Source organism: Rhea americana, unplaced genomic scaffold, assembly GCF_003343005.1.
Source record: "Rhea americana isolate MKP2758 unplaced genomic scaffold, rheAme1 scaffold_131, whole genome shotgun sequence".
NCBI classification, from domain to species: domain Eukaryota; kingdom Metazoa; phylum Chordata; class Aves; order Rheiformes; family Rheidae; genus Rhea; species Rhea americana.
The window spans coordinates 931,684-952,631 of record NW_028185384.1 but is presented as its reverse complement, the minus strand read 5'-3'; the positions used below and the strand labels follow the sequence as shown (position 1 = coordinate 952,631).

The window sequence follows — 20,948 nt, the reverse complement described above, 5'->3', positions numbered from 1 at the left end:
GCCTTTTAAAATGAACTTTTACAATACTGAACTCTTAAATATATGCAGTATTAGCCTTGTCCTGTATTTCTAGGAATAAAGTAATTTGATGTACTAAAATTAGCAGCAAATTTGCAGGCCATGTTTAAAGAGAATCAGCTCCAAAACATATCCTTGAAAAAGATTTTGACATGACTCTCAATGAGGTACCCATGAGAACTGCCTGGACTGAACAGTTATTTATTTGCTGTCCTTCTCAGTCTCTCTTTTAAATTAAGACCACCAAATTAAGGCATACAATCTCCAAAAGGAACAAYAAGGGCAAAAGACACTCTGACAGCATGGTCTGAAACCCTCCTTAATCCCTGACATTATGCAAGGTATTCTGAAAGAATACTGGGTGCCAAAACTCACTCTTCTAATAAGAGATTACCTTCTTCCTATGCAAGAAGCACTCTCCACAGGTCTTACCAGATATAAATAGGAAAAAATAAGGTCCTCATAATCATAACCTCAAACCCTCCTCACTGTCTCTAGAGCAGCAGTCCCACTTCAGCTTGTACTGGCCATGCCAATATTCACTACCCAAAGCCCAAGAGCATCCATATCTTTCACTAACACGTAACAACCTTCCATCCTTCCCTACCTCTTCCCAAGCATGACCTTTCATCCCCTCTCATATGTACCCATGCAAAGAGCAGGCTCCTCTCCCACAGGCATAACCCCTGGTCTTCACTCATGGGGAAYATGACTTCTTATTTCTTCAACAACGGCTCTGTGCACAATCGAGCCGTCAGGAAAGCTTACAGAGCTGTTCTCAGCTCTGACGCTGTGACGGCGACCGGTCTACCAATAAACCTGTGATCCTAGCAACTGGTGGGGGATCTTTTCTGAAAGAGACTGTGAAGAAATTAAACAGTCCACAGAGCTTCCAMAGATGATACACTTGGAGTGGTGTTAAACTGCCTTATCCTGCCAGACTTCTTACAGGAGCCAGAAAAGTCAACCATAGGAAACAAGATCTGGGAGAAAGTCTGCAAAGTCAGTCTATCCCGTTCCACAAGGCAGAGGACTACATATAAAATTACTCATGTCAATTTTGTCTAAATTTATTCCTGCAAACACCCCATGGCTGAGATTCCAAGCTATCTTCCACGTATTTGAAGACTGATCACATCCTTCCATAGCTTTAGGTCCTCTTTGAGAGGCTTCAGTAGACAGAGCAGACTAGCCAATATCAACACAATTTGCTCAGTCTCACACGTTTTATAAAATAAAACAACAATAAAAATCAATATATAGATTTTAATACTAACTTCACAAATAGAAAGCACACAAAGGATCACATGCAGAATAAAGAAGAAAATCTGTGGACCTGCTGTCTCAGGCCAGGGGCACAGCTGGTTTCAAATCCTATTTACAGCAATGACATCTGTGTCTCAGTGACAAAATGTGCACTTTCTATAACATCTGCATGGTAGAATAGTAGAGCAGGAAGAGGAAGTTAAATTGCCAGAGATTCAGTGAACACCTTCTACTCCATTTGTCACTAAAGATGTTGTTACGCAGCTACTGCTTACCTATTGCTCATGCTTAGGTTATCTGGTGCTTATAAACGAACACATCCAAAGGAACTGCAGTTAAGATTTTTAACCAAGGGCATGACAAGGAGTTCCCTAGACTATAAATGCTGATTTACACAAAGTCTTAATGTCAAAATAGTGAAGAAAGCAATTATTAAAAAAGGATTAAAAGATGATTTTGATATTTGTAGGTTCCATACGATTATCTTCTTTCAAGCTCAGTCAAAACAAAGAATAAAGATATGGAACTCTTCCTATAAAATAAGAGTAATAACAAACAGCAATCAATAAGACCTGGACAAATTAACTTCATAAATATCATCTGAGRAGATTACATGCTTTGCTGACAAGGTAGTAGTGCTGATAATAATATGCTTAGATTTCTCTAAGTAACATGACTGACTATTACACAATGTTTTGATTACAGTGACCAATTATTATAAAAACCAACATATATTAAGTGGATTAAAGATTGACTAGCTGCCAAACCACTAACTYGCAAACTACTGGTCTTCTCATCCAATATATTTCTAATAGGCCCAGCACAGGCAATTCTTGGCCCTACATTGTTCCACATTTACATCAGTGACCCAAAATAAAACAAACTCAGCATCGATCAGACCTGGAAAAACAAAAATGTAAGGGAGGTAAGTAGCTGAAGGATAACTGAAATGATGTCTGGACTTGGGGGTAAATTAGAAAAAAGAAAACAATCTATGTTTTAATATGGCCAAATATTAATTCTGCCAAAATCATTACAGGAACTTAAGTAGAGGTGCCAAAACAGGAAAATTTCTTGCATGGATAAGTAACTGGGTACAAGATAGAAAACAGGAATGAGGAGATGTTGCAGTGAGGTCATGAAGCCACTACACATGCCCATGGTTTTCCTATAGCTTAAATAGTATCTGTAGATCTAGCTTCCTTATCTCAAACTTCTGAGCAAAGCAGCAAAAATAAGCAAAGAATGGAATGTCTTTCTGTAGAAGAAACAATCAAGTAAATGGGATCCTTGAGCCCACAAAAGAAATGACTACTTGTGGACTGAACAGTGGTTTACAAAAATCACACATGGCCTAGGAATAGCAGGTAGGATTTGGCTGTTCACAACCTCTTTCAGTATAAGAGCTGGATTTAAAGGACAATTATCCACCTCCACAAAAGAGAAATTCAGTAAGAGTTACCAAATACTCCCTTCAAAATCATATCCACCTCAGGAATTTCTTGAGACAGAAGAGARGGTGGGAGAGTGTTATGAGGAAGCATGATACATGTCCCCATATGTGTCTTTTYATGCTAAGAACAAAGAAAATTTGCCTTACTTTTAGTACTTTGAAGAGAGAAACCATACATCCCAGCATAACGTTATAGCATATTACCATAACCAAAAAAGCAAATGCAATCATTGCATTTTATTATTAACAAGAAAATAGCAAGTTAAAGCAAGGATACCAGAACCTATGTAACTGGCATAGGTACAGCATCTAGTAGGTTCCCCTACTACCATCTACTTTCGAGAAAGATTGCCAAAAACCTTAGGTGGGTTTCTAGACAGTCAAAAGCTATATAAATTCCTACAAATATATCTTATTGCAAGAGATTCAAGGAGTTCAATCTACATAGYTTGACAGGGCAAGGTGAGGCGTTACTTAATTTTAAGTGTACTAAGTACATGCACAGGAAGAGAAATTTATAGAAGGGTCTTCAATTCAGCAAATAAAGAAGTAAAATATGGCCAAAAGTAGCTCACTAACTGTTCAAGCAGAAGCTGATCCAGGAGAATCCTGCAGACTATCAAGTCTGCTTCATGCAGCGTTTACCAGTATAAGTGAGCACACCAGTCACCAGCCCTTTCTGTTTTGATTAAAAACCGTAACAATGCACAGTGCTTAATCTAGTGAACAATTTATGAGGTCAGCACCATTTTGAYATAAGCTCCTAGTATGTGTCTTCAGGGCTGAGATCCCTCCTCATCAATTCTTGATTGGCTATTCTTAGTTATGTACCTAAAGTGCATAAAATTCTTTTATCCTTAAATTTGTATTTACAAGATTTATGTCTTTTATTGGAAGCCTAACTTAGGTTCAGCACAATCATTTCAACAAACAAGCAAAAAAATCAACAAGTCATATCTAAAAATAAGTATTAGTCATATCTAGCTATATTTGCATATATGAACATTCATTTTCTAAAATTACAAAGGTTGTCAATGTATATTAGCACCGGACTTATAGGGAGAGGAAAAAAATAAAAGCAAAAAAAAGGTCTAGTAGAACTGCTGTGCGTGAAGACAACAGCCCAGAAGACAAATTTAGCATCTAGGGCAAATGTTAGTAACCTAATTTCAGGCTTACATGGGGTTATATAACTGTTCTAATTTGCTTTATTCAACGTAGTCATACAAAATATTCTCTCCTATACAAAATACTTTCTCCCAGAACATCTAGTTACTGTTGTTGGCATGCGAGGATGGAGTTGTAATTATCACATTTTAGCTTGAATGTGTGCAACTTGCAGAATATTAAATTATCTGATCAGCTCTTCCATAAGCCAGTAGGTTCCAGTGTGTATCAGCTATTCAGTAAATAGGTCATGCAGGAGTGGAAAACAGCCCTCTATCTCATATTATTGTCCTAAATCGATGACCTTGCTTAGAATTACTGGCTCGATTTAAAAAGCAATAGATTTCTTAATACAGAAAATAGAAAAAGTAAACCTAAAGATATTAAAAACTTCATCTATCTATCTATCTACATATATATATATATACACACACACACATAAACATGCACATATTATATATATAAAAATATAAAGTTTTGCTTATTTCAATTTCACTCTCTAGCATTTAAATTTAAGGCATCAAATGTCAGAATTAAAATTAACACCACCCTCTCCATCCTCATAAGCTGTTTTGGATATACATTTTTTAACTAGATTCAGATGCGCCTGTTAAAATCTTGGTGGTTTTGCTATCTGAAAACGAAGATAAGTCGGTAAATAGATATTACATCTATTTTAACAATTTGAACTTTCCTAATTTAAAGCTTGATTTAAACTAAAGTAAAAATAGCAGAACGACTGGCATTCAACTCTGGTCTGACCCAAAACAGAAAAATCTATTTTCAGAATGTTTTTTTTGGTTAGATCTAGGAAAGAAAGTGTTTGTATTTTTCATTTTAACACTGAACATTAAACCCTGTGGAGTAAATGCTGCTAACATAGTTAAGTGGGTATTTTCCTGTTAACTTACATTTCAACATGCGTATTAATAATAATAATTACCACACTAAGGCTGGTGGTTTTCACRGAGAAATTTGTACAATTACACCAGATATCAAATCAGTATATTCCTGTCTATCTGAATGACAAAGACTTACAAATTTATCCTCTTAGGTGATCCGTTGATCCCTTAATACTCAAGGCAAACCCTGAGCTTGCCCCTCACACACGGCCCTCGATACTTTCCCTTTCACGTACTCTGCAAAACACTCTCCCCTCCTCCCCACAAACACTTCTTTTTGTAGGGCTACAAACAATTTTTAGGCTAGAATTATTGCTTCGAATGTATCAGACGTTTTAATGCACAGTCAATGAGGAATCTAAATTATACTTCAAACACAAATGCAGCTGTAACGGCAGGCTGCTGGGGGATACAGAAATCAAACTGCGTGCTGCTCTTCTCCAGCACCTTTCGTTCCTGCGGAGAGACACTTCTGCCTTTCAGCAATTTGGCGTACCTGTTGGAGAAGCTGGGCTGTACAGAATAAAATACTCCTCCTTTGAAACCACCTAACATAAAACCTTCACTATTTATTACTGCCTAGTAATAAGATTTAAACAAAAAAAGGAAAAAATATCYGCAATTGTCGGACAACAGTTGCTATAACCCACTGTCTTGCATCTGAGCAAAAGAGAGTATGTGTAAAAATAAAGAAATTACAGTGTGCTCCCTCCCTTGGTTTAGTAAAAACTTATTTTACAAAACTTTTTGGGCTTGTGACAGCTAGTTAGTATTATAAATGTCCAACTGGAAGCACAGATTGTTCTGTTACTCAACACTACAGGTATGTTAAAGTTGTTATTTGATTTCTTTTGCCTGGAATATCCCTGTGCAGTACTGCAGAAATAAACAGAAAGATCCTCCCCCTGACCCTGAGTTGAAAATTTAAAAGGGGATATAGAGCAATGATTTRGATACCAATATATAATTTCCATCAAAACAGAGATAGAAAAAGCATTCTTGAAACCCAGTGGCCATAATCATCTCCTAAGCCTCACAGCATTTCTGTATCAATTTTAAAAATGCAAGTAGCAACAGTAGCATATCCAAGAAAATACCCGAACTATTCTATCTAAAAGTAGTTTCCCAATTACAAYAGAGTTTCAGCGTTCTAAACAAATGCCATTATATTGCTCTAGGCTTCATCACCAGTAAGTTATTGTAGCACATTGAAAAATAATGTTAAAACGCTATTCCTAATATTATGCCCTACCGCTCCACGGACTGTGGGGAGGGAGATCAGGAACGGACACCCTCGTAATGGAAATCCAGGAGAGGCACGAAGCCGCGTGCCACGGTGGTTCGGGTAACCTAACAGAACGCACGCGAAGTTTCTCACGTCTGTAGATTTAAATTGGCCACCCTAGAATATCTACTTGATATTTCTATTTGTTTTCCATAAAATGTAATATTAAGGCGTTTTTTTTTTCCAGAAAACCGAGATTACTTAAGTGGAAATAAGTATGTCTAGCCGGTATGCCTGAAGCTGAGGCACAAGGGCTCCGGGGGGCTTTTGGCAGCGCCGCGCGGGCGCACCGCGTCTCTGCAGACGCAGGCAGGGCCGCCCCAGCGCCCCGCCGTCCGCTCGAGCCCCGGCCCCTTCCACCTGACACCCCAAGCTCCTGCGCCAAATCGCTCGCTCTCCTTCTCTCCCAGGGTGAGCACGAAACTCCACGGAATTATCGGGAAAAAAAAAACCCAAACACCTGCAACTAAGGGTCTGAACAATCTAAACAGAGTCTTAATTAGAGTTCAGACTTGGATCATTTGGCAACAACATCAAAAAAATCGATACGGCACGGGGAAACTATTTTAATTGGAGGCCTGAGATTTCTGGTCTTGCAGGTTCTCCCTCCCTCCGCCTTACCGCAGAAGAGTAAAACCAGCAGCCTTCCGCCCCGAGGGCGGGAAGCGCGTCCCGTCCCGTCCCGTCCCGTCCCGTCCCGTCCCGTCCCGTGCTTTCTGCTGGAGTAAAGATCCAGCTGGGCCGCCTCAGCGCAGCACCCTCTCTGAGAAGCCCACGACGCAGCATTCGCTTCCGTTACCCGTCCTCTGCCGACCGAGCCGGCTCGGCGCCCAGACCGACTAGGGCCGCCCGCAGATCGGGCCAGCAGCCTCGCAGACGCGTTCGCCCCTCTCTCATTAACACCGCAACCAAGCGTCATTCGCTGTCTTAAATTCTTCGCTACCGGCCAGGCAGAAGTCTTGCCACGTTCAGTATCAGGCTGTCTAACCAAAGACATGCTATTGCCAAAGAGGGGCTGCAAASACACCCTTTCCACTAGCCTTATTTGAATCGCTTTTAACTTTGTGTTCAAAAAAAAAAGTCACACTCTTTCCCCCCAAAATACGTCCAGGTTAAAACTTTGAAACCATGGAGAGCATCTCTGGCTTCATTAGCGTTTGAGGGTACTCGGAGAGCGTTTTCCCTTTGTCGGGCACTTCACCTTACGAATTTCTTCAGTGAAAGACTGATGACAAATTTTGTTTTAGTGGCAGCTGTTTTGGATCCACATTCTCAACTCGGTCTCCCAAGGTGTGCGGGGATCAGAGGTTACTAGAGTAAAAAGGAGAGACGATCCTTCTTAATTTCAGTAAAAATAATTTGTTTGCCCTGACCTTGTTTCCAAACAGTACAGTTTAATTTTCAAAATGCTTAAAAAGCCACTGAATTATTTTGCATAAGGACAACTTGATTTGTTACCATGTTACACAAAAATCCCTGCCAGCAGTTAGTTGAAAATCCAATCCCATATGCCCTGTTCTCGTTGCTGTAGTAATAAAGCCACACAGGCRTTAAAGGCTTTTCTGCAGTGGATGTGCCTGTTCCAGGGTTCATATTTAAGGTCTCTCTTTTCCTTCCTTTCATATTTTTTCCCCTCTTCATGAATGTGCCAATTTAGTCTCTCCTAATTACTAAAACCATATAAATGCAATATAAAAATAACAATTATTCCAAAGATTTTCACTTATTCCTTTCAAAAATACGCAAGTCTTAATTGATTTTTTAAATCTAATATGCAAAAAAAGAAAAAAAAAAACTGTAAATGAGGTTTCTTGAAAAGTTATTAATTGAATGAACACAAGGAAAAGAAAATAACACCTCAGGGAATTCCTGAGCTCTCCTCCATAACAGGAAATGCCCATATAAGAACACACAAAATACCCTCTGGGCTAGCCTGTATTAAATTATTTACTAATCTCTGAATGAGACTCTTCCCAAGAAACAATTATTAGTTAAACAAATTTCCAGATCACTTGATAATTCAAAGTAAAATAATGATTCGCCTTTCTTTTTATATTTTATCCCTGAATAGGGAGAGAAAAAAACAGAACCGTAGTTTGAAGCTCAATATCTTGTTTATTTAATGAAATAGTTCTGACTTTTATTTGTCTTAAATCCCTCCACTATATAAATTAACGTCCGAAAGAACAGCAGTGGTATATTTGGCTTTAGTACGTTTATAGTAGGAACTTGGAAACCCAGTACAAAAAGGGCTTGGAAAAACCTGTAAATCACTGCTAAAACAATTGTTCCCACATGCTCATTTTCATAGGATACAGACTTTTTAGGTAGATTTTTTCAGGCTCGACCTCTGCTAAAGGTGAATTTCCCAGAAGCTGCTGTAGCATCCCTTTATCCCATCTTACTGTTTTAATAATAGTGTTTCCCACAATTTCAAAACGCATCTAAACACTAAGATAAGGCAACACTTCTGAAACTTTGAACCTCCTACAGAAGGAGTCTTCACAAAGAACCCCTGTGTCCAAGCAGTCTGGAAAACACTGGGGGGTATTAACCACGTCCCGATCCGCGGGCTGTACGTGCCGTACGCTGAGCAAACGTGAGCGCGCAGAACAAGCACCTTAAGCTCACCGAGGCGGCACCGCGYCCAAGAGCGGCAGTCTTGTCCCTGAACTGCCCACGGCTCCAGTGAGCGCCCACGTTTGCGTCGTCTCGCGAAACGAGAGAGGACGCTGAACACGACAGAAATCAAATTTGGCAGAAAAGCGTGGTTTTAAACTATGTGATTTTCCCAATCTTATGCTAAACTGAAGTGTTCACGAAAACATATTGCAAGAGAAATGCACTGGGTCCAGCAGYGCTGGATTTGCGAACTGAGGCATTTCTTCCAATCAGTGCAGTTTCTCCCAGCACAGTTACTCATGCATACACAGTATCGGAATCAGGAATATAACCAAGGCGTGCCCATCTAAACAAACTTGATTTAATTAGTCTACAGCAGTTTAAAACACTGCTGACAAATCTCTAGATTCCTTTCTTTTACTCTCAAAGTATCCCATCCAAGTCTCCCCTGTAGGTCTGGACATGGGCAACCTGGCATAATCAGTTTTTGGCAAAAATTGCTTAATTTTTGAAAGATTCTAGTTTTTCGAAAGACCCTAATTTGAATGCTTTCATATGAAATATTGCTGGGAATGATGTAAAGTAATATCGCATAAGGGAATTATGAAAGCGTGAAACTAGAAATATAAATTTCAAATCAAACTATTACGAAAATATTCCCGTTCTGAAGAAAATATCCCAACAAGTGTATAAAACACACGGAATAAATAATTCAAGAGTGCCTTTTATGAAGATGTAACTGGTTTTATGGCTGAGAGAAGAGCACTAGATGTTGTTTACCTGGACTTTAGCAAGGCTTTTGACACAATCCTATAGCTAGACTGGTGAGATATGGTTTGAATAACTGGACTAAAAGAGGGGTAGAAAATTGGCTGATCTACCAGGCTTGAAGTGTTTTGAATAGCAGTATGAAGGCTAGCCAGTGGCTGGTTGCTAGCAGTGTTTCTCAGCGGTTTCTGCTGATTAAGGTCTTTCTTACCGACCTGGACAACGGGACAGAGTATACCCTCTGCAAGTTTGCAGATGATATCGGATGAGGGAAAGCAGTTGAGACACTTGAAGGCAAGGCTGCTGTCCAGAGGGACATCAACAGCCTGGGAGAAACATCAGGACAGAAAAATGAGACAGCAGTGTGCCCTTGTGGTAAAGGCGGCTGATCACACCCAGGCCTCATTAGCAGCAGAGTAGCCAGCAGGCCAAGGGAAGTGACTATTCCCCTCTATTCAGCATCTGTGAGACCACCTTTGAAGTGCTTAATCCATTTTTAGGCCTCCCAGTACATGAAATATTTTGCCAGATTGTAGCAAGTCCAGTAGAGGCCACCAAGACTATCATGGGGCTGGAGCATAAGGATGCACAAGGGAAGGTTGATGCAACTCTTTGTTCAGCCCTTACAAAAGAAGGATCTTATTGCCATCTTCAACTACTTAATGTGAGGGTACAGGGAAGACAGAGCCAGAACTCTTGAGGGCAAACACTGGAGGGGCCAGAGTTAACGGGCACAACATGCAACAAGGGAAATTCTAATTAAATATTAGAAGGAAATTTTTTTCACCAAGAGGGTAGTCAAATGCTGGACCATGGGCCCAGAGAAGCTGTAGAATTGTCATCCTTGGAGATGCTCAAAACTTGACTTGGCAAGGCCCTGAGCAACCTGATCTACACTGGCCATACATTGATAAAAAGATTGGACCAGAGACCTCCACAAGTCCAAATTAAATTGTTCAGTCATAATAGTCATGGCCTTCATTCACTGCAGTGATAATGTTGGTAAGTGTTAGTGGCACTCACCAACAGAAATGGTTTAGAACAGAGATGTTTCAAATAATATTTCATGCTAAAAGGTTCTTTGATCTGGAAATACAATTTACTATACAATTATGGCCACATTTCTCTGTGCATTTTCAGATTCACTGGAAGTGAAGCTGTAGGTAGAGTGAATTAGGAACACTTAGAAGAAGATTAGTAATAATAGGGAGAAGAAGGAGAGGGAGGAGCAAAAGAAAAGGGAAAACCCACACATGCTCTTGTACTAGCAATACAGATTATTTTCTTCACCGGAGTATTCGCAAACTGTAAGGCAGCAAGTTTGTTCTGATGTAATCTCCCTGACGATGAGTACAGACTGCCTCAGTTCAGTGACTGTTCCAAAGCCATGTCACCATAAAAACCACACACCATTCCACAGGGAGATTCTCACTTTCTCTGGTAGCAAGGAACTTTGCTTGGGAGAAAAAAGGCTTTACCTTCACTGGTAGTGTGATAGGCAGCAAGGAATGCGCCGGTGCTAAGTGYAAGTCATGGATTCTAGAGAATTTCACCCCAAACTTGGACTCTGGTTTCACCTCCTTTATCTTTGATGAATGTTAGTGGTAACATACTAAGATCATGTCTTGAAAGGACTGTTAATGTCTTTGTAAGAAGTCAAGGCTAACTTAAGAAAATTATTAAGACAATATTAACAAAATTTTCATTCAAGAAATCACTGTTCAGTGCAGATAAATTGAATTAAGACATATTGTTTCTTTCCTTTTTGTGAAAAATTATGGGAAAGTTTGATGTCCTCGAACCTTGACAATTCGGTCTAACTGTAAGAGAGACCACTGCCATTTGAAAACTGGGTGCCTGTTTTCCTTTCAGCTTCTGCCTCGCCAGATGTGGTCAGAGTTATGCTAAGTGCTTTGTTTTTCCCTAGAAGGGTTCAACAGGGTGGAGTGATGTGTCATGTTGTAACCTCTCATATGCAGTGTAGTCATTAGAAGGTGTTTGCAGAATGCCAATGACATCCAATCATATATTTCTCCTGGAACGGACAAGAAAGTTTAGCATCTCCACCTATGACAAGTTAAGGCAGATGAGAGAAAGCTTGCTGAAAATCAATTCAGATAATGACTGAAACACTGAGCAGGGAAGCAGCTGAAGAGATAAACAGTTGACGTGAGAACATCAACTACACTATACTACAATTAGGCGGCATTTTACTGTTAGATTATAAAAAAAAAAAAAGTAGAAGTCAACTGTTCACCATTTGTTGTCAATTAATAGACATATCTCTTCCTGATATATTTCTTCCAACATTTTTCCAAGAAGGTGAAAAGACTTTGGAATACTGCAATGTGATGGACATGAGGCTATTCTGAAATACTCGGAGAAAGGAGCTTGTGTTTACTGAGCAGATCCTTACATTGACAGAACGCAGCACTGTACAACCTGCCTGCATTTCCTGGTCAGTACAGAACTCAGCAATGTTTAAAGTGATGACTACGGTCTATAAATCAAATTCTGGCATCTATTTTTGCACAGTTTTAGGAAAAGACTTAAGACTTGCTTAGTAATTAACAAATTTGCTATCAAAATTACTTTAAGGGTGCCACATAGTGGTTTAGCATCTATGACAACTTTGAAGTTACCTAAAAACCTGAATGGATCGCTTGTATTAACACCCTTTCACAGAAGGAACTTAAGTCACAGATACTGAGAGTGTCTAATTGGGTTGTAGGGAGGGAAGCTCTCAATTAGAAGAGTAATTCTAAAATTTTTAAACTATTTCTTTGCCTCCTGGCTTCTTCGTTCTCTGCACCAAAGCTCCCCCAACAGCCTCTCTCTCTGGCAACATATTCCTGATCTCAGCTTGGGGACACAGACCTCAAAGAAGTTGAAAATGCCATTGTTCTGTGAGGAAGAAGCTTATCTTAGCTCTAAAAGTCTATTTACAATTTTCCATTAATACCCTTTGCTAGGAAAGAGTACAACTACAATGTCTCTATTCTCTTCCTTGATTACTCTAGTTATTCAGGAAACTGGCAGCTTAGCAACAGATTCCCATGACCTAGAAAACTACAACACACGAAAAACAATGTATGTGGAATACACAAGAGCTAAACTGGAGGAAAAAAATGGTGCGGTGAACAATTAAAGTCCTCAGGTACTGTTGACTGATCTACTTTTGCATGCATTTTCMCATATACGTCTTTCATTATAAATGTATAGATGCTATCTATAACTGTTAGCGAACAAAATTCTCATCTCCCAAATGGTTTTTATCCAGGTTTGTTTGACTATACTGATCTGATCCCTTAACTTTTAGGAGCAATTAGGTTTTTAATTAAAGCTCATGTTAAAAAAACCCAAATCCTCAAAACACAAGCACATTACATGCAACATACATTCATCATTTTTATGGGATGTATTTAACGCATATACATGGTACAAAATTATTTTTGATTCCTATCACACTCTGGAATAATGCTACTATCACTCTTAGTGACTTTACTAAGAGTGTGACTAGTTCTTATATCTTACATCTTTTTGTAAACAATTGGTACTTGAATCCATTAAAACAAGAATGATTCATGTGTGGTTTTTTTCTTTTTAAGAAAACATTGTTTTTAAGCAATTTCTGTAGGAAAGACTTATTATTCCAGAATACAAATTGGAGACATTTTGTAAATAAAATTAAATGAACATTGTTCCTTTCATAATATTTGATTTAGCCCCATGAAAACATTTCCCCACCTTTTGTTTCAGTTGATCAGACAGAAGTAGAGCACTCATTGTTTTTTAAATATCCCATGTGTGCATCAAATACACATACATGCTTACAGACAGCCAAACTTCTTACCTTTTCGTGCCTCATCATCTCTATCATTTCCATAACACTAATAAAATGGTGACAGCGATCTGAGTGGTCAACCATAAAGGTAGGAAAAGGACGATTCTGCCAGATTCTCCACTCAGACAAGGAAAGTTCATGAGTTCCCTCCTCTTTAGGCTTCTGCAGTTTGAAATTAAAATTAGTAAGGAGATTTTAATCAAGAAATTGTTTAGGCTTCTGCAGTTTGAAATTAAAATTAGTAAAGAAATTTTAATCAAGAAATTGTTCAGCAAAACCAATGTTTACTTATTTATCAGAAACAATAAACAATAAATACTCTGAATGCAAGAAAGTTTCTAAACATTATCCCAAGGTTTTAAGGCTGGTCTAAAATGAAACTATTATAAGTTTTGTGTGATCATGTTTTTTCATCAAAGACGTTGTTTTAAACAGTGAAATGATGCATATAAACTCATTTTTTTTCTCTGAATCACAACAGAGCTTGCAGAACTTAAGTTTTTCTTTTAGTAATACCATTATAATTATATAAACAAGGGAATGAAAAACTATGGATAAAATATCATCATAAGTACACAACATCCTGTATGAAATTGTTAGAAGCAAAACCAGAACTTTTTGAATACTAGATTAGTCTTTTCAATAGGGAAAAAAGAAAAAAAAAAAAAAGATGTAGTATTTTGTTTATCCATTTCTAATTTACAGAACTAATGTCAGGGACATATTTAAGACATCTAATTCCTAAATTTTTAACCTCAAAAACCAATTCTCAAAATTGCATTTTTAAGATAAGCATCCCTTAAAATTCATAGCTAATTTTGTTACACAGTGTTTCCCCTAGGTCTCCTGTCAAAGGTAACATTACATTTAGATTAAACTCACTGGTATTTCCTCCAGGTTTTCTAAAGTTTCAAACTGGATTTGAGGTAGTATCAGTTCCTTTACTCCATCACTTTCTTTAAGCCTGTAAAGTTTGTCCCATATTTCAAATTCCTCAGATGACAGAGACCAGTTTTCATGACAGTGCATTTCCTTTGTGCCTAGTGGGGAAAAAAGAAATCATTTTAGAAAAATAAATTCTGCTTTAAGAAAAAGAATAAACAATAAGAACTTTGTACAATACCAGTCAAAAGAAAACATACTTCTTTCTGCCGCAGCCAAAACCAGATATAGACAATCTGCTGCTAGAAACAAAATACCGAGACACAATTCTATGTACTATATTTATGGATAAAGCTACCCATCAAAACATTATTTGGAGAGAAGACTTCATATAAACAAACATATACATAGATACATATGCATGTGTCGAACATGGATATATCCTGCAAACACTACAGCAATCAGTACACAAGGAAAATACAGGGCTTAAATTTGTACATGTGTTTCTGAAAAGCTTTGCAGAAACACTGCAAATATAAAAAAGAAAAAAGTGGTTTTTTTTTAAGTAAACTCTTTAAATATAAAAAAGTGTCGTTAATTAGCTATGCCAAAAATATTTTCTTAGTCATTCCCTCAATCACTCTCTTTTCAATTTTAGAATTGAATTTTCTGTGAGTACACTGTAAGTGCTCAGTTGACAGCTTACTGAAGATAAGGCCCTTATGTTGCTTGGCTTGAGGACGGTAACCTCTGGTGACAAAGAGGAAATGGAGTCATTYTGGCAGTCTGACAGCAAGCTTCAGTACACCCACTATCGCCTTTACCAGTTCCATGCAAGAAAAATGTCAGATCCCTCAAAATAGGCATCAACGCAAATATAGCAAGGAACACCCAAAGAATCTGCATAAAAGAGCAGCTGGAACATGACTGCTTTGAGCCTAGATGTATGAAGCTTGGAGAAAAACAATTAAGTTAATTTGGCAACCACTGAGAAAGGGTTTGGGATGAATCTGTAGCCAACACCCTATTCTGAATTAATGCCACTTAAGAGGAATCAGCCTCTATCTCTTAATCCACTCAAATTATAATTGCTGGAGAGTATGCCTCCATAGTACAGCCTGCCAATGTTTATTAGGGACTCAAAAACAGATCCTGAAAGTTTTGAGAACTAGGTTCAAGTCTCGTTGAGAAAATGTCTTTCGCAGCTGGAAAAATCTAACGAACATTGAAGCCTTTTAAGGCTATGGTTATAGAAAAAAAAAAAGAGAGAGAGAGAAGATGATCAATATTGCTACTATAACATTTCTAGGAGATGTTACGCTCTTCATAACTGGCACAGAAATGTAGTAGAGAAGGAAAAAAGAGACCTGAAAGACCAGAAAGCAAAGAGCATTTATCAGAAAAGCCTATCTCATGGTCTTCTGGCCCAGGCAGCCCCGGTGCTGGGCTGGGTACGCGGCCAGCCCCGACACACTCGCGCACACCCATCGCCGTTCAACTGCTGCAAGGCTCGGCGGGTTTCCCCACGCAATTCGAGCCGACGAAACGGAGTAAGAACRCTTCCTTTCCTCAAAGCGCGGGAAGGGAATCTGCGAGACGGAAAGGGGGAGTGGGAGAACGACAGGGAAAGCCACAGGCGCAATATCGCGGCAGGGGTTGCTTTCGACGAGATGAAGAATGAGGCTCGTGCTTCCCTGAGCAGCACAAGCAGCTCCTTTGCCGCAGGCTGGACTACACAAGAAAGATGCATTTTGCAAAGCCATGTCACTGGCTGAAATAAGTAATTCAAAACAGGTGCAGTTGAAATGAGTTTAAGTTAAAAAAAAGAAAAGCACATGCAAACAAAAGAAAAAGCATTAGGAAAGTTTTATGCAGTGCTCATCCTGAAAACAATGGGAAGCAGCAACCCAAAGGAGGCAAAGGAAAAATTGTTTTTTAATTAGCACACACAAAGCAGCAGATGATTGAGTTTTCAAAAGCCAAAGGCTGAATGTTGTCTTCATCAGATGAAGAAAGCTCATTCTTGAGGAAAACCAGAACAAGATAAAGCTGACAGGAGGCTCGTGCCAAGGGTTACACTCTTAGCACAGCGTACCAAGCAGCGTACCCCTCTACCAAACCAGGGCTATCCGCACAAGAAATCTGCCCATAAACAACTGAAGCACATGTCAAGAACAGTAAGTGCTTGACTTATTTAAACATTCAAAACAGCAGCCTTCTGCAGTCTTCCCATAGAGTTTTTTGCCAGCTGCTTGAGAAGTCAAAGTGAATTACTGTGTACGTTTAATTTGAACAGGAGATGAATGCTGAAATTTTTTCAGCTACCTGAAGGCCTTGCCCCAACTATATTGAAAAGCTAGTGAAAAAGCATCAAAACACTACAGAGGACTAAAGGCAGCATTGGCATACTTTAGAAAAGGACAGCAGAGGAAGATGACTGTGTGGTTAGGGTAAAAAAAAATGTAATTAAGAAAATCATATGAAGATATTAAAAAACACATAGCTAGAGATGACTCAAAGGTTGATACAGTCTGGGAAGAGGGGAGAAGAGTGACTGAGAAGAATCAGGAGGAAGACAACTCACAAAATGAGAGTTCACCTGGACAAATGCAAAGCAAAAAGAAAAAAAAAATTGATAGCTCAAAATGACACTTAAGATACCAGTAACAGAGTGTGAGAAAAGCATGTTTTAATGGACACTAGCTATTGTGTGTCATGCTTATTGTGGCTTCATATCTCTCTCAGAACAGGGAGATCTGCAGAGACTTAGAAGGATTATAACCTTGGAGATAACAATCCAGATCTTTCAGCATCTTCACCTTTTCAATTACCTTGTGGGATAAATGTTTGTTCTTGTTTTATAACCTTAAAAAAGACCAAAAACTCATGAGCTTTCTCCAAAGATACCTGTTCAGAGATTTTTGCCTCCAATATGTCCTAGTCAAATACTTTAAATGCAAAACCACTCTCTTTCGTCTGTGCTTTAGTACACTCCCTAATATGTTCCTCAGCTTTAGCAAGCAAGAGAGAGAAAGAAAGAACATATACAACRTATTCATTACTGCTGGCTCTCATTTTTCCAATGTGACAGGAAGCACTAAAATAAGAACAAGAGAAAGAAAAAAATAAAAACCTTTCTCTTCAAGATTTATGTTGAATATCACCAATGTCAGAAGCAGATTGCCACTTGCTTCATATAGTAATGAAGATGACTTTGATAAATCCATATATATAAAGCTTGTGCTCAAGATGAAAAGAGTTTCAAGAGTTTGCACTCATGTAACACTTGCGAGACAGAAGTCAATCATGGTCATCCGCAGCAACTGAGAGATCACCACATACACTACGTACTTCAACTGTGGCAGCTGCTAACCTATTTCACCCAAAAGGAACCTGGTAATTACACCCTGCAAGGTGCTATGCCCTCAGCAGGAAATGTGTTCAGCGTATTATCTGCTGTATGCACTTACTGCCTCTCATTCCTATGGCAGACTTTTCTAAACATTCTGAAATGATTGTTTTTAATTCCATGTTTTGCTCTGTTCATTTTATTGCAGGTTGTGTGTCTGTTTATACCTCCCCTGGTTTTCCTTACCAGCTGCCATCTGGGTTGTGTGCAAAACCGAGATGAGCAAGCTTTATCTGGGACTCCAGTGGCAGAGTGGGAAAACGTTACCATCAGGAGCATCATCCTAGCTGTGCCACAGCTGTGTCTGCAGCCCAGGCATACTCACAAAGGGGGTTTGGGCTGTAGATGACATGCATGGACTCATAACCAGTATTAATCCCTCTGTGCTTTACGTTTCTGCCCCGCAGAACAGGAGATAACAGGAGCAGGCAAAGGAAAAACTGCTTTTTATTCCTGCATGATTTCCTAGCTTGCTTTCTCTTCCTGTGTTCAGCCTTTTGCTTTTATTGGATAACATTCAGAAAAASATCAGATGTATATTCTGATAATAAAAAAATTAAGCTTAGAAGCCTTTAAGAACACTAACCCTTATAGTCTAACTACATAGATATTGATATACAAAGCTACTGGAGTCTTTTAGGAGTTTCTTCCTTCAAAATAGTTCCTATTGGTCTTTAATGCTAGTCTAAATCTAGCATGAAAATTTCCAAGTATTTACAGAACATTAGCTTTTTCCTCCAATTACAAAAGTTATATTTAGTTTACTGAGTATTCCAGTGCCAAATGAGGGAGTCAGATGAGGAGCAATTTCTCTTTTTAGATTCACTTTTCTCCACTAGCGTGCAATTCATAAATAAACTACCCTTGCCTCCTCTTTTCCTCCCCCTAATTCCTTTACTTTTAAKGCATTTCTCTACTATTGTCATTTGGAAAGGTAGAAAGAAGCCATTCGTTGTATTAATAAAATCATTAAGTCCAAGTGTTATACCTAAAAAACAAACTTAGTACAGAATTATCATTAAACATTTAGTAACGATTATGTCAACTGACATACGCATATTAGACGCTTTCAAAGGCATCACTAACATTTGCCTCTTCTAGCTGTAGAAGTTGCTGGAGGTTCTGGCCCTTACTCATCGGAGAAAGATGAAACAAATGTCTGATCTGAAGTACAGACATTTAAGGACAGAACAGCAATTTGAAAAACAGAATGTAGAATTAAAGTAGTCGTTGGCACAATATCCCAAGTGAGAGGTTCAGCTGATAGMAATGACACTTTCACTACAGAGCCAGAACTCACATGAGCACACAGTTTTGATATGCTGTAATATAACATGAAGATACCAGCTTACACAGTGCTTACGGAAACACCATAATCCTCTTACCAGTGACACAGGAAAAAAGAGCAGATTTGTTCTGGAGAGAACTAGATCTTCTCTCTTTGGAAAGCACTCCTGAACTGTTTGGTTCGTATTTTTCCGTAGTGATGAACATTTTATGCAACTTTGGATTTATGCCTTCTGGAATCATACGTGGGCTATGCTGGTAAAAATGAAGCATTTTGTTTTCTGCAATAGCTTTGTGAATGCTCTTCTTGTTAGACTGGCTTTGATTGTAAGTCTGTAAAAGACAGCATTAAGTCATTTGCTGTTGAACTGTTTTTTTTTGATGTCACTTTATCAAAAGCAAAAGCACACCTGAGTAGCTATGGGGTTTCTCATTATTTCATCATGTTCCAGTACAAAGCTGCAAAATCAAAAACCTAAACCAAAATATGATACAAAGCGCAAACAGCCAACCAGATTCCCTCTTCCATGAATATGGTCAGTTAGGTCAACAAAAGCACTTGAACAAGTACCCAACTTGCAGTATGACTCCACGTTACGGTAACAAAAACAAAGGGAAGGAGCAGAAGGATGTAGATGAAAACAATAGAGCAATAAGATTGCACTGAAAATACCGTAATGATTACTTAAAAAAACAGTTACTAAGTTCTCCTTTTATAAGGAACATCCATTCTAAAATATCTAAGTCAAATTAAATTTGAATGATCATCTTTTGTGTTTAGATAAAACATTCAAAGCAATTGTGGTAAAAGCAAAGAAGTAACAAAGAACAATGATTGTTCTTCAAATTGCAAGCATGTCTTAGAATAAGAAATCCTAAAGATACATCAGCCAAAACATAAACCTTGATATACCCCTATATTTACAGTCTGTAAATAGATCAAATTGGGCACAGCACTTGAGAAAAAAGAAACACACAGCCCTTGCCTAGAGGAATTCACAAACTGCCATAGGTACAGGGATGAGGCAAATTAGATTACAATAGAAACAAAAAAAGGAGGTGATGCAAAATGAGGTGTAGTGTTATTTGTATTTGTCACATATACTTCAAGTTCTTTTAACAACACTCCCTTCTTATTGTGAAACAAAGARTAAAGTCACTGATGGAGAAAGGAAGGAAAGAAAGGAGCCTGCACTTTTCACATCTCTYGTTCCAATGCTTTTCTCTGCACCGCTGCTGCGGGTCCCCGCTGGCGATGGCACGTCGGGGGGGCCAACTAACTGCTCCACGTTTGCCAAGCTGCCTTCCCAGCAGAGACGACCTTTGAAGCTTGTATTCAGGAAGACAGATAAAAGTGAAGGAGGCTAATAGCTAGCTATGTTAAACTGTCCCACAGGCAATCCAGCATCTTATTTTTGATCCTAAAACAGGTAAGAAGTATTTTTATGGAACAAACTTTGTATTGCTGAACTCATTGCTTAACAGTATTTTGAAATGTTTCTTGTTTTCTTTGTTTCACAGCCAGTGTCAGCTTGGCTGATAACGAGTCTGAGGGGCCTTGAGCTCATGCAAYGCCTCTGGGCCTGTATATTTTTGTTGGTCTAAATCTCGAGGTAGCAGCTCCCCTCCATGCTAAGGCACATTCAGAGGAGTTACTATGAGACTACCAACTACTTGGCTACAAGTTATGTGATACAGGAGAATCTACCCATTAACAGGAGAGCTGGAAGGAAACTAAATTAAGAAAAGAAAAAAAATACCACAATATTTGACCCCTCACTTGGATTTAAATCTCTGCTACCTACCAGCTTAAACCAGAAACGCATCAACTGCAATAAACGAAACAGTAACAAGACAAATATTGAGTCTACCCTTAGCATACACAGGTCTCAGACTTCACTTCATGAAACGGTATCTGAGAACTTACCCAGCCAGCAAAATAAAACCAAAGCCAACACAGMACTAAACGGGTTTGCAGCCCGAGCAGAGGAGCGCACTCGGGTGCCCGGCACTCCAAAAGCGGGGTGCACGCCAAAACTGCAGAG

General features: G+C 38.8%; 1 protein-coding gene across 1 annotated transcript in view; it reads right to left on the bottom strand.

The window, feature by feature from the left end:
• The window catches only part of FANCM (FA complementation group M), a gene marked incomplete at its 5' end in the record, with an annotated part of 79,095 nt that overhangs the window by 16,997 nt on the left and 41,150 nt on the right, over nucleotides 1-20,948 (bottom strand). The window contains 3 exons of the mRNA XM_085297874.1: nucleotides 13,335-13,487; nucleotides 14,208-14,365; nucleotides 19,002-19,236. Of these exons, the coding sequence (XP_085154000.1) occupies nucleotides 13,335-13,487; nucleotides 14,208-14,365; nucleotides 19,002-19,236 (546 nt within the window). The remainder of the gene's footprint in view (nucleotides 1-13,334; nucleotides 13,488-14,207; nucleotides 14,366-19,001; nucleotides 19,237-20,948) is intronic.